Source organism: Prionailurus viverrinus, chromosome X, assembly GCF_022837055.1.
Source record: "Prionailurus viverrinus isolate Anna chromosome X, UM_Priviv_1.0, whole genome shotgun sequence".
Classification (NCBI taxonomy): Eukaryota; Metazoa; Chordata; class Mammalia; order Carnivora; family Felidae; genus Prionailurus; species Prionailurus viverrinus.
This window is the reverse complement of record NC_062579.1, coordinates 55,928,772-55,946,484: the sequence shown is the minus strand read 5'-3', so window position 1 is coordinate 55,946,484 and position 17,713 is coordinate 55,928,772. Positions and strand designations below refer to the sequence as shown.

The 17,713-nt window shown below is 37.2% G+C and overlaps 1 protein-coding gene across 6 annotated transcripts in view; it reads right to left on the bottom strand.

Moving 5' to 3' along the window:
• Positions 1-17,713, bottom strand: part of ATP7A (ATPase copper transporting alpha) — a 190,783-nt gene that overhangs the window by 109,844 nt on the left and 63,226 nt on the right. For all 6 annotated transcript variants that reach the window (XR_007148926.1, XM_047843794.1, XM_047843789.1 and 3 more), the window contains exon 2: positions 9,729-9,869. Coding sequence is in view for 5 of the 6 variants with exons in the window: in XM_047843794.1 (XP_047699750.1) it covers positions 9,729-9,848 (120 nt within the window). In the remaining variant the exon portion in view is untranslated. The remainder of the gene's footprint in view (positions 1-9,728; positions 9,870-17,713) is intronic.

Sequence of the window (17,713 nt, the reverse complement as noted above, 5' to 3'; positions counted from 1 at the left end):
CCCCCCGTTCATGCTCTGTCTCTCTCTGTCCCAAAAATAAATAAACGTTAAAAGTCAGCAGGCTTGGCTGGGATAGAGCCCAGAGAGCGCTGCGCTGCTCCTGGAGAGAAGGCAGGCAAACAATGTGAAAACAGTGATTGAAGAATGCCTGGGACACCCAAGGGGGGAGATGATTCACTCTACTGGCAGTGCTTCCCTGAGAGCAGCAAGGGGAAAAAGGACCTGTCTGGCACCTTTTCCTTCCCCTGCCGCTCAGCATAAACATATAGCCGCCTGCAGCAAACAGCACAGCACAGACACTAGCTGCCTAACCTGCTTAGACTAGGTCCCATACCACTGCACTCTGCCAGTACTGCCATTCCAAGTCAAGATTGCCTCCATCCCAGCACCACAAGCCCCTTCCCCAGAAGGCAAGCAGAGGCCCCTGCCCACAGAACATTTCCCAACCAGATAGTTCTAAAGGCTTCTCTTCTAGTGGAAGTAGTATCAAGTCTTATTTAACAAAGAGACCAGAACACACCTAGTTAAAACTCGCCACAGTCTAGCCAAGGACCAAACACTGCACACAGCAGGCAAGAAGAGCCTCTACAGACGACTGGCTGAAAGACAGAGCAGATGAAACACAGCAGCAGAATGCACACAGCACACACCAGAGACACTCCCCGAAGCACCAGGCCCTGGACACTAGATGACCTCTTCTTCATAAAGCAGGCAAGAAGAGCCTCTACAGACGACTGGCTGAAAGACAGAGCAGATGAAACACAGCAGCAGAATGCACACAGCACACACCAGAGACACTCCCCAAAGCACCAGGCCCTGGACACTAGATGACCTCTTCTTCATAAAGCCATTATCTCAAGAGCAGAAAACATAACAGGCTTTTCTAACACAGAGAAGACAGAGACAAAACGCCAAGATGGAGGAATTCACCCCAAATGGAAGAACAATATGAGGTCACAGTCAGGGATCTAAGCAAAACATACGTAAGTAATACGCCGGATGGAGAATTTAAACCAAGAATCATAAGGATACTTGCTGGGCTTGAGAAAATAATGGAAGACTTCAGGGAGGCCTTACTGCCAGATAAAAAGGTTAAAAAAAATCAGTCAGAAATGAAAAAGTGCAATAACTGAGATTTGAAACAGACTGAATGCAATGAAGCATTGCATTTGTTCTCTGGAAGAAGCAGAGAACAACTAAGTGACACAGAAGATAAAATAATGGAAAATAATTAGGCTGAACAAAAGGGAGAAAGAATTATGGAACATAAGAACAGACTTAGGGAACTCAATGACTCCATCAAACTAATAATATTCGTATTGTAGGAGTCCAGAAGAATAAGAGAGAAAAAGGGGGGAGAACATTTATTTGAGGAATAGTGGAAAACTTCCCTAATCAGGGGAAGGAAACAGACATCCAGATCCAGGAGGCATAGAGAATTCCCATCAAAATCAACAAAAGCAGGCCAATGCCAAGATATATTGTAATTATATTTGCAAAATCTAGTGATAAAGGAAAATACTAAAAGCAACAGGACAAAAGAAGTACCTAACTTACAAGGGAAGACCCATAAGGCTAGCTGTAGATATCTCAACAGAAACCCGGCAAGCGAGAAAGGAGTAGCATGATATTTTCAATCTGCTGAATGCGAAAAATCTGCAGCCAAGAATACTCTATCCAGCAAGGCTATCATTCAGAATAGAAGGTGAGAGAAAGTTTCTCAGATAAACAAAAACTAAAGAAGTTCGTGACCACTAAACCAACTCTGCAAAAAATATTAAAGGGGACTTTGAGTGAAAGGAAAGACCAAAAATGACAAAGACAAGAAACAGGGAAAATCTCCAGAAACAATGACAAAACAAGTAATAAAATGGCATTAAATACATATCAATCAATAATTACTCAATTACATGTAAATGAACTAAATGCTCTAATCAAAAGACATAGAGTATCAGAATGGATATAAAATAAGATCCATCTATATGTTGCCTACAAAAGACTCATTTTAGACCTAAAGGTACCTGCAGATTGAAAGTGAGGGGGTGAAGAACCATTTATCTTGCAAGTGGATGCCAAAAGAAGGCCAGAGTAACAATACTTATATCAGACAAATTAAATTTTAAACCAAAGACTGTAACAAGAGATGAAGAAGGGCACTGTATCTTTTTTTTTTTTTTTAATTTTTTTTTTTCAACGTTTATTTATTTTTGGGGACAGAGAGAGACAGAGCATGAACGGGGGAGGGGCAGAGAGAGAGGGAGACACAGAATCGGAAACAGGCTCCAGGCTCTGAGCCATCAGCCCAGAGCCTGACGCGGGGCTCGAACTCACGGACCGCGAGATCGTGACCTGGCTGAAGTCGGACGCTTAACCGACTGCGCCACCCAGGCGCCCCAGGGCACTGTATCTTAATAAAGGATATTATCCCACAAGAAGATCTAACAGTTGTAAATATTTATGCATACAACACTGGAGCACCCAAATATATAAAACAATTAATGACAGACATAAAGAAACTTATTGAAAATGAGTTAATAATAGTAGGGGAATTTAACACTCCACTTGCAGCAATGGAGAGATCATGAAAGCAGAAAATCAACAAGTAAAAAACAGCTTTGAATGACACAATGGACAAGATGGACTTAACAGATAAATTCAGATCATTCCATCGTAAAGCAGAATACACATTCTTTTCAAGTGCACATGGAACACTCTTCAGAATAGATCACCTACTAGGTCAAAAATCAGGCCTCAACAAGTACTAAAAGACTTGAGATCATACCATGCATCTTTTCTGACCCTATCACTATGAAACTTGAAGTCAACCACAAGAAAAAATTTGGAGAGACCACAAATACATGAAGGTTAAACAACATGCTACTAAAGAATGAATGGGTCAACCAGGAAATCAAAGAAGAAATTTTTAAAAATACATGGAAACAAATGAAAATAAAAACACATTGGTCCAAAATCTTTGGGACTTCCTAATAGGAAGGCTACAACAATACATGCCTACCTCAAGAAGCAAGAAAAAATCTCAAATAAATAACCTATCCTTACATAAAGGAGATAGAAAAAATTAGAAATGAAACCTAAAGCCAGCAGAGGAAGGGAAATAATAAAGACTAGAGCAAAAATAAATGATGTCGAAACTAAAAGACAAACAAACAAAAACACAGAACAGATCAATGAAATCAGGATCTGGTCCTTTGAAAGAACTAATAAAAATGATAAACCCCTAACCAGACTTATCAAAAAGAAAAGAGAAAGGACTCAAATAAACAAAAATACAAATGAGAGAAGTAACAACTAACACCAAAAAAATACAAAAAATTATAAAAGAATATTATGAAAAACTATATGCCCAACAAATTGGAAAACCTGGAAGAAATGGATAAATTCCTAGAAACACATAACCTACCAAAACTGAAACAGGAAGAAATAGAAACTTGAAAAACCAATAACTACCAGAGAAATTGAATCAGTAATCAAAAATATTCCAGGAAACAAAAGTCCAGGGCCAGATGGCTTCACAGGCACATTCTACCAAACATTTAAAGAAGAGTTAATACCTATTCTTCTCAAACTATTCCAACATATAGATATGGAAGAAAACTTCCAAATTCATTCCATAAGGCCACCAGACAGACTCCACTAATATAGAGAACTAAAAGCCAGTATCCCTGATGAACATGGATGCAAAAATTCTCAACAAAATACTAGTAAATCAAATCCAACACTACATTAAAAGACTCATTTACCACGATCAAGTGGGATTTGTTCCTGGACTGCAAGGGTGGTTCACCATCTGCAAATCAATGTGCTAAACCTCATTAATAAAAGAAAGGATAAGAACCATATGATCCTCTCAATAGATGCAAAAAAAGCATTTGACAAAGTACAACAACCATTCGTGATAAAAACCCTCAACAAAATAGGATTAGAGGGAACATACCTCAACATAATAAAGGCCATTTATAAAATCACCAAAGCTAATATCATTCTCACTAATAAAGGCCATTTATAAAATACCCACAGCTAATATCATTCTCAGTGGGGAAAAAACTGAGAGCTTTTCCTCTACAGTAAGGAAAAAGACAGGGATGACCACTCTCACCACTGTTATTTTACATAGTACTGGAAGTCCTAGCCACAGGAATCAGACAACAAAAAGAAAAATAAAAGGCATCAAAATTGGCAAGGAAGAAGTCAAACCTTCACTATCTGCACGACATGATATTCTATACTGAAAACCTGAAACACTCCACTAAAAAAATCCTATAATTGATACACGAATTCAGTGAGGTTGCAGGATATAAAATCAACATACAGAAATGTATTGCATTTCTATATACCAATAATGAAGCAGCAGAAAGAGAAATCAAGGAATCCATCCCATTTACAACTGTACCAAAAACCATAGGATACCTAGGAACAAACCTAACCAAAGAGGTAAAAGATCTATACTCTAGAAACTATAAAACGCTCATGAAAGAAATTGAAGATGACACAAAGAAATGTAAAAACATTCCATGCTCATGGAATTCCACTGCTCAAAGCAATCTACACATTTAATGCAATCCCTGTCAAAATATCATCAGCATTTTTCACATAGCTAGAACAAACAATCCTAAAATTTGTATGCAACCACAAAAGATTCCAAATAGCCAAAGCAATCTTGAAAAAGAAAAGCAAAGCTGGAGGCATCACAATTCCAGACCTCAAGTTATATTACAAAGCTGTAGTGATCAAGACAGTATGGTACTGGCACAAAAAGACACATAGATCAATGGAACAGAATAGAAAACCCAGAAATGAACCCACAAATGTATGGCCAACTAATCTTTGACAAAGCAGGAAGAATATCCAATGTAAGGAAAAAAGAGTCTCTTCAAAAAACGGTGTGGGGAAAACTGGAGAGCAACATGCAGAAGAATGAAATTGGACCACTTCCTTATACCATACACAAAAATAAATTCAAAATGGATGAAAGATCTAAATGTGAGACAAGAAACCATCAAAATTCTAGATTTTGGCAGCAACCTCTTTGTCCTCAGCTGGAGCAACTTCTTACTAGGTACATCTCCTCCAGCAAGGGAAACCAAGGCAAAAATAAACTACTGGGACTTCACCAAAATGAAAAGCTTCCACACAGTGAAGGAAATCATCAACAAATCTAAAAGATAACCTATGGAATGGGAGAAGAAACTTGCAAATGACATATCTGCCAAAGGATTAGTACCCAAATCATATAACGAACATATAAAACTCAACACCAAAAACACAAATAATGCAGTTAAGAAATGGACAGAAGATATGAACATTTTTCCAAAGAAAGCAAACAGATGAACAATAGACACAAGAAAAGATGCTCAACATCAGTCATCATCAGGGAAATACAAATCAAAACTTGAATGAGATGTGACTTCACATCAGTCAGAATGGCTAAAATTAACAATACAGGAGGGGCACCTGGGTGGCTCAGTAGGTTGAGCGTCTAACTTTGGCTCAGGTTATGTCTCACGTGGTTCACAAGTTCAAGCCCTGCATTGGCCTCTGCTAACAGCAGAGTCTGGAGCCTGCTTCAGACTCTGTGTCTCCCTCTCTTTCTGTCCCTCCCCCACTCGTAGTCTGTCTTTCTCTCTCAAGAATAAATAACAAACATTAAAAAAAATTTTTTTTTAATATAGGAAACAACATGTGATGGCAAGGATGCAAAGAAAAGAAAACCCTCTTACACTGTTGGATGCAAACACCCTGGAAAACAGTATGGATGTTCCTCAAAAAGTTAAAAATTGAACTATCCTACTATCCAGCAATTGCACTACTAGGCATTTACCCAAAGGATACAGGTTTGAAGTACAAGTACTCTGATGTTTATAGCAGCATTATCAACAATAGCCAAAACATGGAAACAGCCCAAACATCCACTGACTGATAAATGGATAAAGAAAAGGTGGTGTATATATATGTATAATGGGATATTACTCAGCCATAAAAAAGAATGAAATCTTGCCATTTGCAATGACATGGGTGGAGCTAGACAGACAGTATTATGCTAAGTGAAATAAGTCAGTCAGAGAAAGACAAACACCATATGATTTCACTTATGTGAAAATTAAGAAACAAAACAAACGGGCACCTGGGTGACTCAGTTGGTTAAGCATCCAACTTCAGCTCAGGTCATGATCTCGCAGCCCATGGGTTCGAGTCCCACATCGAGCTCTGTGCTGGCAGCTCAGAGCCTGGAGCCTGCTTCAGATCCTGTATGTCTCCTTCTCTCTCTCTGTGCCCCTTCCCCACTCATGCTCTGTCTCTTTCTCTCTCTCAAAAATGAATAAATGTTAAAAAAAAAAAGATACAAAGTAAAGTTACCAGATTTAGCAAATAAAAATACAAGACACCAAGGGGTGCCTGGCTGGCTCAGTTATCAGAGCATACAACTCTTGATCTCAGGGTTATGAGTTCAAGCATCACGTTGGGCATAGAGCCTACTTAAAAAAATAAAATAGGGGAGGCTGGATGGCTCAGTTAAGTGTCTGACTCTTGGTTTTGGCCCAGGTCATGATCTCACAGTTCATGAGTTCGAGGCCTGCATCAGGCTCTGCATTGACAGTGCAGAGCCTGCTTGGGATTCTTACTCTCTCTCTGACCCTCCCCCACTCACTCTCTCTCAAAAGTGGATAAACATTTTTTTAAAAACAAATAAAATGCTGGGGCACCTGGGTGGCTCAGTCGGTTGAGCATCCGACTTTGGCTCAGGTCATGATCTCGCACTCCTTAAGTTTGGGCCCTGCATCAGGCTCTGTGCTGACAGCTCAGAGCCTGAAGCCTGCTTTGGATTCTGGGTCTCCCTCTCTCTCTGCCCCTCCCCCACTCATGCTCTGTCTGTCTTTCTCTCTCTCTCTCTCTCAAAAATGAACATTAAAAAAATTTAAAAATAAAATGCATAAATAAAAAAATTTATTTAAAAAAAAACAGAAGACACCAAGTTATAAATTTAAATTTCAGATAAACAAATATTTTTTGTGTAATTATATCTCATGCAATATAACAGGTCTCAAACTGTGGTCCCAAGACCAGCACCATTAGAGTTAACTGGGTATTTGTTAGAAATGCAAACTCTTCGGGTGCCTGGGTGGCTCAGTTGGTTGAGCGACCGACTTCAGCTCAGGTCTGATCTCACGATCCGTGAGTTGGAGCCCCGCGTCAGGTTCTGTGCTGATAGCTCAGAGCCTAGAGCCTGCTTCTGATTCTGTGTCTCCCTCTCTCTCTGCCCCTCCCCCACTCATGCTCTGTCTCGGAAATAAACATTAAAAAAAATTTTTTTAATGCAAACTCTCGGGGCACTGGGTGGCTCAGTCGGTTGAGTGACCAACTTCAGCTCAGGTCATGAACTCTTGGCTCATGGGTTCAAGCCCCGCATCGGGCTCTGTGCTGACAGCTCAGAGCCTGGAGCCTGCTTCATATTCTGTCTCTGCCCCTCCCCTGCTTGTGCACTCTCTCTCTCTCTCTCAAATATAAATAAACCTTAAATTTAAAAAAAAAGAAATGCAAACTCTCAGGCCCCATCAGCCCTACTAAAACAGAAACTCTGAGGGTAGGGCCAGAAACATGTTTTAACAAGTCCTCCAGGTGATTCTCATGTTATGATTTGTGAACCACTGCTCACTATACCTGTCACTGGCAAAAGGAACTGTAAGAAGCTCATACAAAGAGAAAGGGGCACATAAGCCTATTCAATAAATCAATTCACCATCATCAAATACTAACTGAATAGCCAAAGGGTGTGTAGTAAGTTCTCTGAGAAGGGTCTAAAGCAGTGAATCTCAACTGAGGGCAATTCTGCCCACAGAGGACATTTGGCAATGCCTGGAGACATTTTGGTTGTCACAAACATAAGAAAAGCCTACTGGCATGCAGTGCATAGAAGCCAGGGGTGCTGCTAAGCATGCTACAAGGCACAGAGCAGCCCTCAAACAACAAAGAATTATCCAGCTTGAAATGTCAATAGTGCTGAGACTGAGAAATCTGGATTATAGGGTAAAGATGAATCAAAACATATTTTACCCCAAAGGCTTTAAAAATCAAAGACATTTTTATGAACACGGAAATAAAAAGTTTAAAAAAGTAATGACAAAACATAAATCAAGGTTTCTCACAGTAAAAATACTACAATTATTCCAAGAAGAATTTAAAGGGATTAGTGATACAAAGCTAATACATCACTTTGATGGTAAGAAGCACCTCTATGATGATTATTTTCAGAACTTATGTGAGAGAATAATTTGGAAATGATCAGTTTGAGAACCATATGCAAATTAAAATGCATCTGCAGACTGTATGACCAGAAAACACACATGGCCCAGGAATCATGGAACTTGAGTTCTAGTTTTGTTTTGGTATTAGGTAGCTGTGTAATTTAGCACAAGTCACTCCATTATCTAAGCTTCCATCTGCTAATCTGTAAAATAAGGAGGTTAGACTATTGAAGTCGTATCTAAAACCCCTTGCAGCATTAACATATGTCTATGTCAAAAAATGAACACAGTAAACATTCAAAAAAGTTTTTATAAGATATGAGCGGGGATGGCATCATTATATTCCCTGTAGGGTAGTTTTGTATTGACTTGGGGGCTTTTGATTCTTATGTTTAGAAGGTGTGAAACAAAGTTGTTTAGCTTTTCTTATTTATTTATAATAGCTATATTAACAATTCGTGTTCATTGCAGACAAATCAGAATATATATACATACATACATACATACATACAGATAGATAGATAGATAGATAGATATACACCATTCTTTTTCATTAAGTAACATTCTAAGATGAATTATAGCAGGAATGTGTTAAGATGGTCTAACAAGAGTCGATTTTATTTTTGCAATTAAAAATTGAAGTGAAAGGGGCGCCTGGCTGGTTCAGTTGATAGAGTATGAAATCTTGATCTCAGGGTTGTGAGTTCAAGCTCCACACTGAGTGTAGAGATTACTTAAAGCACACATATAAAATCATGGGACACCTGGGTGGCTCAGTTGGTTAAGTGTCCAACTCTCGATTTTGGCTCAGGTCATGATCTCATGGTTTGTGAGATCGAGCCCTGCATGGGGCTCTGCGCTGATAGCAGGGAGCCTGCTTGGAATTCTCTCCTCCCTTTTTCTCTGCCCCTCCCCAAATCATGTGCGTACACATACACACACATGTGTGTTTTCTCTCAAAAATAAACATTTAAAAAATATATATCTTTAAAAACACTAGAAACATTTTTTAAAAATTGAAGTGAAAAAGCTTAGAAAATTACTGTTATACTTTGTATGCATGTGCTTAAGGAAGATTACATTATTATTTCACATAATAATTGTCATTCTATTTAAGAGACGAAAGCCCACAACCCTTTCTCTGAAAACATATATTTTAGTTCAGTATGAGATTAAGAATAATAAAAAGTGTATAAGCATCTGTATACTTACAAAATATAAAACTATAAATATACAATCATAATAATGTCATGATTCCATCTTCAGATATTTTTAAGTTGAAAAAATATATAATTTCTTATTTTTTATAAAAAGAAAAGTTAAAGGGACAAAGTGACTATATTAATATTTCAGAGCCTTTATTGCCAAATGTTTCAGTGTGTCTGCTCCTATCTCAGTGTTAGAAGTAATTTTCTAGAATTCCAGTCAACAGCATTTGAAATCACTGATGTCCAAAGGCTAACTTACTTTAATATGATGTACGCCATTCAGTTTTCCAATCCGCTGCTCAATGGTCCAAACACAGGAACCACATGTCATCCCCTCAACAGAGATGGTGACCAAATCCACAACCATACTTCGATCCATCTTGATTTCTTCTTTACATTCCTATTAGAAACAATGAACAATTTCAGCCATGGAAATAATCCTTCCTCAACTTTACCCCCCAACCTTCTCATCTGAAAATATTTTACTAATAATATATGGTTAGCATTGTTTCCTCTCATCTTGTTTCACCCCCACCTAAAGGCCTTTGCTTTAGCTATTCCCTTGGTTTGGACTTTCTTCTCACAGATGTCTGCTTAGCTAACTTCCTCATCTCTTTCAAGTCTTCACTCAAATCTAATTCTCTTAATGAGTTTTACACTGAATAACCTGTTGCAATCCACATCCCTTCCACACACATACACTCTGATTTCCCTTACCTCTGCTCTATTTCATTTTTTTTCATAGAATTTATCATCTTCTAATACACTCCATTAATTACTTACTATGTTTATTGCTTATTATTGGTGTTCCTGTGGTGGTTTTAAAATATTCCCACAAATTCTTTGTTACTCCTTCCTTCAAGAAGTGGAATTTAACTCCTTTCCCCGAGTGGGGCCTGGGCTCAGCAACTTGCTTCCAGACAGAATATGGTAAAATAGACAAATATGACTTTCAAGACTAGGTCATAAAAGGCACTATGGGAGGGGGGAAAATCACTGTGGATTCCTCCTTGTCCTCTCTCTTGAATGGCCTTATCTGGGGGAAGCCATCTGTCATGTCATAAGGACACTCAAGCAGACTTATGGACAGGTTTGTGAGGCAAGAACTTGAGATCTCCTGCCAACAGCCAGGTAAGTTAACCATCTTGGAAGCTGATACTTCATACTTAATTAAGCCTTTAGATGCCTGAAGCCGCAGCCGACATACTGACTACAACCTCATGAGACCCTGAGCCAGAACCACCAAGCTAAACCATTCCCAAATTCATGACTCACAAAAACTGTGATATAATAAAGGTTTGTTGTTTCAAGCCACAAAAGTTTTAGGCAATTTGTTACACTGCAATAATTAACTAATACACATCCCACTGGAATGAAAATTCCATGAAGGCAGGAATATTTTTTTCCCACTGATATTAGTTTGAACCATATGAAACTGCCATTGTTGTTTATCAAAATAGTTGAATACTGCCTATTTCATATAGATCAACCTAATATATCCCATGGAAACAGTGTTTTCCTCTTGTGAGAGGAACTAAATGGTCAGGGGATAAAGGTGGAAAATTTCAGTATGTAACCTTTTGTACCTCTTTTTAAAGTTCAGATATAATTGACATAACATTGTATAAGTTTAAGGTATACAATGTGTTGGTTTGATATATTGATATATTGTAAGGATTACCTCCATTAGCTAACATGTCTAACAGGTCACTTAATTACCACTTCTTGTTGTGTGGTGAAAACAATTAAGATCTAGGGGCACCTGGGTGGCTGAGTCGGTTAAGCGTCCGACTTCGGCTCAGGTCATGATCTCATGGTCCATGGGTTCGAGCCCCACGTCGGGCTCTGTGCTGACAGCTCAGAGCCTGGAGCCTGTTTCAGATTCTGTGTCTCCCTCTTTCTCTGACCCTCCCCTGTTCATGCTCTCTCACTCTCTGTCTCAAAAATAAATAAATGTTAAAAAAAAGATCTAGTTTCCTTTGTATCTTTTGAATTTTGTACCATGAGAATGTATTTTCTCTCTCTCTCTCTCTCTCTCTCTCTCTCTCTCTCTCTCTCACACACACACACACACACACACACACACACACACACTCACACAAGTATAGTGGACCTGAAATAACAGAAAACAATAATAGGGATGGGAGTTTATTATAGTTGAGACATTCTGAGATCCCTTGTCTTTGTTCGGAATGTATAAAGAGAAAGAGATAAACCTTAGATTTTGTTAGGAATATATGTTAAAAATTTGAAGGTAACTGGTGGGAGACTAGAAATACAATATATAGCTTTCAAAACAGTAGAGGGAAAAAGACAATAAAGAATATTAAATAAACCAATACAGAACAATGAAGATAAATGAAAATTTCAAGAAACAAGTAAGAACATCTTTCTATAAAACTCTTCTTGTTAGAGGCTAGTGTGAAATGATTACAATAAAGTAGCACTAGAATCAGGCTTAAGAAATTACTCAGGAAAAAATTAGAGACTTCCCAATATATATCTGAGGGCCTCTCTTAGAGCACCATAGATTATTCGTGTTTAGGGTATTAATTAGAAAATGTTAAATTATTTAAGAAAAATTATATTTGTAAGAATACATTAGCTCAATCTAAGGAGCTTGCAAATAATACAGATTTGCAAAAAAAAAAAAAAAAACTCTTTTGCAAAGATTTCAAATTATGTAGAAAACACCATTTTGTATAAGAGGAATATTGAAGTAAAGTAAAACTGTTACCCAAACCAGTGATGAGAGAAAAGAAGAAGAGCAGGAAATAATCAGTTATTATTAAGATGCTATCAGCTAAAATTGAAGTACAAATAAAAATACAAGTCTTATCCAATATTCATTAGAGGGTTCTCCATGCCCTTGGATAAAGATCCTGTTTTGTGACCATAATCAAAAATTAGAGACACTGAAGTGTTTCAGACTTGTCAAAATTAACAATGGCCAACTACAGAACCCAAAAGTGGGTTACAAATACTGTGATTTATATTGACTCTATTTTGCCCCCAAAGACATTTCCTTTAAAAATGCTAAACTACAAGATGGATTTTTTTTTTTAAATAAGAACGCTATGTAAAAATATTTCTAGAAAGACTCACAAAAAAAAAAAATCAGCAATATCACAGTTACCTCTAGGGAGGAAAAGAGACTGGGTGGTTGAGGGGGCAAGCTTTTACATTTTAAATTATGTCAATATAAAACCAATTAAAATTAAATAAAATTTGGGGCGCCTGGGTGGCGCAGTCGGTTAAGCATCCGACTTCAGCCAGGTCACGATCTCGCGGTCCGGGAGTTCGAGCCCCGCGTCAGGCTCTGGGCTGATGGCTCAGAGCCTGGAGCCTGTTTCCGATTCTGTGTCTCCCTCTCTCTCTGCCCCTCCCCCGTTCATGCTCTGTCTCTCTCTGTCCCAAAAATAAATAAACGTTGAAAAAAAAATAAAATAAAATAAAATTTATGAGAAACTATGTAAACTAAAACATTTCTTTGCAATAAATTTACTCCAAGTGGTATAAAAACAATTACTACATCATCTTAGCTTTCTAAGCTCTGAGAAACAAACAGAAACTGCTGCAGAACCACATCCTCTGCTCCTAACAAAACAGGTAAGTGGACTCCTTACTTCTTTGATGGATTTCTGTGGAGCTTTGAACAACTGGACCATCAATATAATTTCCAAATATCTAAAATCGCAGAAGTTCCTTGAGGATAATTTGTTTTCAAATGTTAATTGGTTTTCAGCACATATTTTTCATTATATGTATTATTTCTTGAGATATAATTCACACTATAAAATTCACCCTAAGATGTATAATTCAGTGGTTTTTAGTAATACAATTCAGTTTTTAGTAATATTCACAATGATATGCAATCATAATGACCATGTAACTGCAGAACATTTTCATGACCCCCAAAAGAAATCCATACCTATCAGCAGTCACTCCTCAGTCCCCTTACAGCTACTGGCAAACATGAATCTACCTCCTATCTCTATGGATTTGCCTATCCTGGTTAATTTCATAAAAATTGATTCATTTAATATGTGGCTTTGTGTGTCTGAGTTCTTTCACTTAACATAATATTTTTAAGGCTTAACAATGTGTAGAATGTAACTGTACTTCATTGTTTTCACTTATTTGATGGCATCCTTTGAAGCAAAAAACCCTAATTTTGGGGCTTCCTGGGTGGCTCAGTCAGTGAGGTGCCCGACTTCAGCTCAGGTCATGATTTTAGGGTTCGTGAGTTCAAGCCCACATGGGGCTCTGTGCTGTCAGTGCAGAGCCAGCTTCGATCCTCTGCCTCCCTCTGCCATTCCCCCACTAGCGCTCTCTCTCTCTCTCAAAAATAAATAAAACATTTTTAAAAACTTAATTTTGATGAAGCCAAATTTATCATTTTTTTCTTTTGTTGCTTTGCTTTTGATGTCCTATAGAAGAAACCACTGTCACACTGAAAGTCGTGAAGATTTATTTCTATGTTTTCTTCTAAGAGTTTGGTAGTTTCAGCTCTTACATTTAGGTCTTTTAATCCACTTTGAGTTAATTGCTGTATGTAGTGTGTGGTAGAGATCTGAGTTACATTCTTTTACATGTGGATGTCAAGTTTTCCAAGGACCATTTTTTTAAACAGCTTTATTGAAATACAGTTTGCATATGATTCACACATTTAAGGTATAGAATTCAATAGGTGTTATATTCAGATATGTGCAACCATCACCATGGTGAATTTTAAAACATTTCTGTCACCTCAAAAAGAAGCCCCAGACCCTTTAGGTATCACCCTCCCACCTAAACCTCCCACCCCCCTTGCCAGGCAACCATTAATCTTTCTGTCTGTATAGATTTTCCTCTTTTGGACATTTCATATGAATGAAATCATATAATATGTGGTCTTTTGTGACTGGCTTCTTTCACTTAACATAATGTTTTCAAGGTTCATCCATGTTGTAGCATGTGCCAGCATTTCATTTCTTTTTTATGGCTGAATTAAATTCCATGGTATGGATATACCACTTTGTTTATCCATTCAACTGATGGACATTTAGGTTGCTTCATCTGTTGGCTACTAAAAATAAGGCTGCTATAAATATTTATGTATAAATGTTTGTGTTTTCATTCATCTTGGATAATAATTAAGAGTGGAATTGCTGGGTCCTGTAACTGTTTTAATTGAGGAACTGCCACACTGTTCCCCAAAGCAGTTGTGCCATTTTACATTCCCACTGGCAGCATATGAGGGTTCTAATTTCCCCACCTCCTCACCAACACTTGTTATTATCTGATTTTTTAATTCTAGCCATTGTAGTATATGTTAACTGGTGCCCAAAAGTTTTTAATTTTGATGATGTCCAATGTATGTATTTTGTTGTTGTTGTTGTTTTTGTTGCCTCTAGTCATTTTTTTAATTGAGATATAACTGACATGTAGCATTATTTTAGCTTTAGGTATAAAACAAAATGATCTGATATATGTATATATTGCAAAAAGACTGCCACCATAAGTTTAATTAACATCCATCACCATGCAGTTAATTTTTTTGTTATGATTAGAACCTTTACGATTTACAATTTACTCTCGCAGCAACTTTCATTATACAATGCAGTATTGCTAACTATAGTCATCATGCTGTACATTACATGCCTAGGACTTATTTATCTTAAAACTGGAATTTTATACCTTTTGACCACCTTCACCCACTTCACCCACCTCCAAAACCCACCTCAGACAATCCACCAATCAGTTCTCTGTATTGATGAGTTTGGTTTTTTCATATTCCACATATAAGTGAGCTCACATGGAATCTGTCTTTCTCTGACTTATTTCACTTAGCATAATGCCCTCAATCCACACTGTTGCAAGTGACAGAATTTCCTTCTAAAAACAAGGAATGGCTGAATAATGTATGTATTTTTTTTTTTTTTTTTTTTTTAAACTTTTGTTTTTCTTTTTTTTTCAACGTTTATTTATTTTTGGGACAGAGAGAGACAGAGCATGAACGGGGGAGGGGCAGAGAGAGAGAGGGAGACACAGAATCGGAAACAGGCTCCAGGCTCTGAGCCATCAGCCCAGAGTCTGACGCGGGGCTCGAACTCCCGGACTGCGAGATCGTGACCTGGCTGAAGTCGGACGCTTAACCGACTGCGCCACCCAGGTGCCCCATAATGTATGTATTTATACACCACAGTTTACTTGTCCATTCATCCACTGATGGACACTTAGGTTGTTTCCATGCCTTAGCTATTATAAATAATGCTGCAGTGAATATGGAGGTGCAGATTATCTTTGAGACAGCAATTTCATTTCTTTTGGATAAATACCCAGAAGTGGAAATTCTGGACTATTTTTAATTTTTCTAATTTTTAATTTAAAATTTTAATTTTTAATTTAAAAATTAAATTATATTTTATTTTTAATTTTTTAAGGACCCTTCATACTCTTTTCTATATATTCACTTTTAAAATGTAAAAAGTTAGAAAAGCTTAAAGAAAAATTAATCCTTAAACTCACCATTCTGTCTTAATTTCATTCAACTATCATTCATTATGGAAAAATTGTAATTTATACTGTGACTTTACCTGAAATAGGTTCATAATTATTAGTCTATTTGTGTTATTTGCTCTTTTACTTTATTTTTTATATTTATGTTTATTGAGATATAGTTGGCACACAATGTTACATTAGTTTCAGGTATACAACACAGTGATTTGACAGGTCCATATGTTATGCTATGCTCACCACAAGTGTAGCTACCATCTGTCACCATACAACACTATTACAATACCATTGACTGTATTCCCTATACTGTATCTTTTATCCCATGACATATTCATTCCATAACTGGAAGCCTGGTGTTATTTACTTTAATTAATTTCTTTGTTTTTGTAATCTTTACATCCCACGTGGGACTCAAATTCATGACCCTGAGATCAAGAGTTGCATGCCCTACCAACGGAGTCAGCCAGGCACTCCCAAGTTATTTACTTTTAAAGTTACAGCTAAAGCTATTACAAATATGATAGTTAACAATTCAGTTGTGCCCACTAATTCTTATGAAACTAGTATTAAAATTATTACCTATTTTTACATAGACTTACAATACTTATTCAATATAAGAGAATACATTTTGTCTAATTTTGGAGGTTTTTTTTTAATTTACATCCAAATTAGTTAGCATATAGTGCAACAATGATTTCAGGAGTAGATTCCTCAGTGCCCCTTATCCATTTAGCCCACCCCCCCCATACCACACCCCCTCCAGTAATCCTTTGTTTGTTCTCCATATGTATGAGTCTCTTATGTTTTCTCCTCCTCCCTGTTTTTATATTATTTTTGCTTCCCTTCCCTTATGTTCATCTGTTTTGTATCTTAAAGTCCTCATATGTGTGAAGTCACATGATCTTTGTCTTTCTCTAATTTTGTTTAGCATAATATCCTCCAGTTCCATCCACATAGTTGCAAATGGCAAGATTTCATTCTTTTTGACTGCTAAGTAATACTCCACTGTGTATATATACCACATCTTCTTTATCCATTCATCCATTGATGGACATTTGGGCGCTTTCCATACTTTGGCTATTGTTGATAGTGCTGCTATAAACATGGGGGTGCATGTGTCCCTTCAAAACAGCACACCTGTATCCCTTCAATAAATACCTAGTAGTGCAATTGCTGAGACATAGGGTGGTTCTATTTTTAGTTTTTTGAGGAAACTCCATACTGTTTTCCAGAGTGGCTACACCAGCTTGCATTCCCATAAATTTTGTTTTTAATGACCTGAAGCAGCATTTATTCCAGGTTAAAAATTCATGATCTCTAATGAAGCACATTGCCAAAGATTTTCACATTCTGATCATCTATGATTTACAATCTACTGTAAAAGTAAGTTGTCACTGCCTTATGAAACTCTATCATCCTTCCTCCAGCCACAACAGCTGCTGTCAGTAGAATAAAATCTGAATCTCTGAATGAATGATAAGCGAAATAAGAGAATAGTAGACCTGAATTAGTTTAGAGGAGTTAGAACTAGCTAATCCAGCTCAAAAAAAAAAAAAATTCTCCATACTGCCTGAATTTACTATTATAAACATTTGAGATTTAGAAATTACATCAATACATCTATTTCCTTTTTCCCCAAAGTTTTATTATGAAAAATTTCAACCACATGTATAAGCTGTAATAGTACAATGAACATCTATCTGTATATCCTCTGCATGAATTCAACATTTGTTAACATTTTGTTAT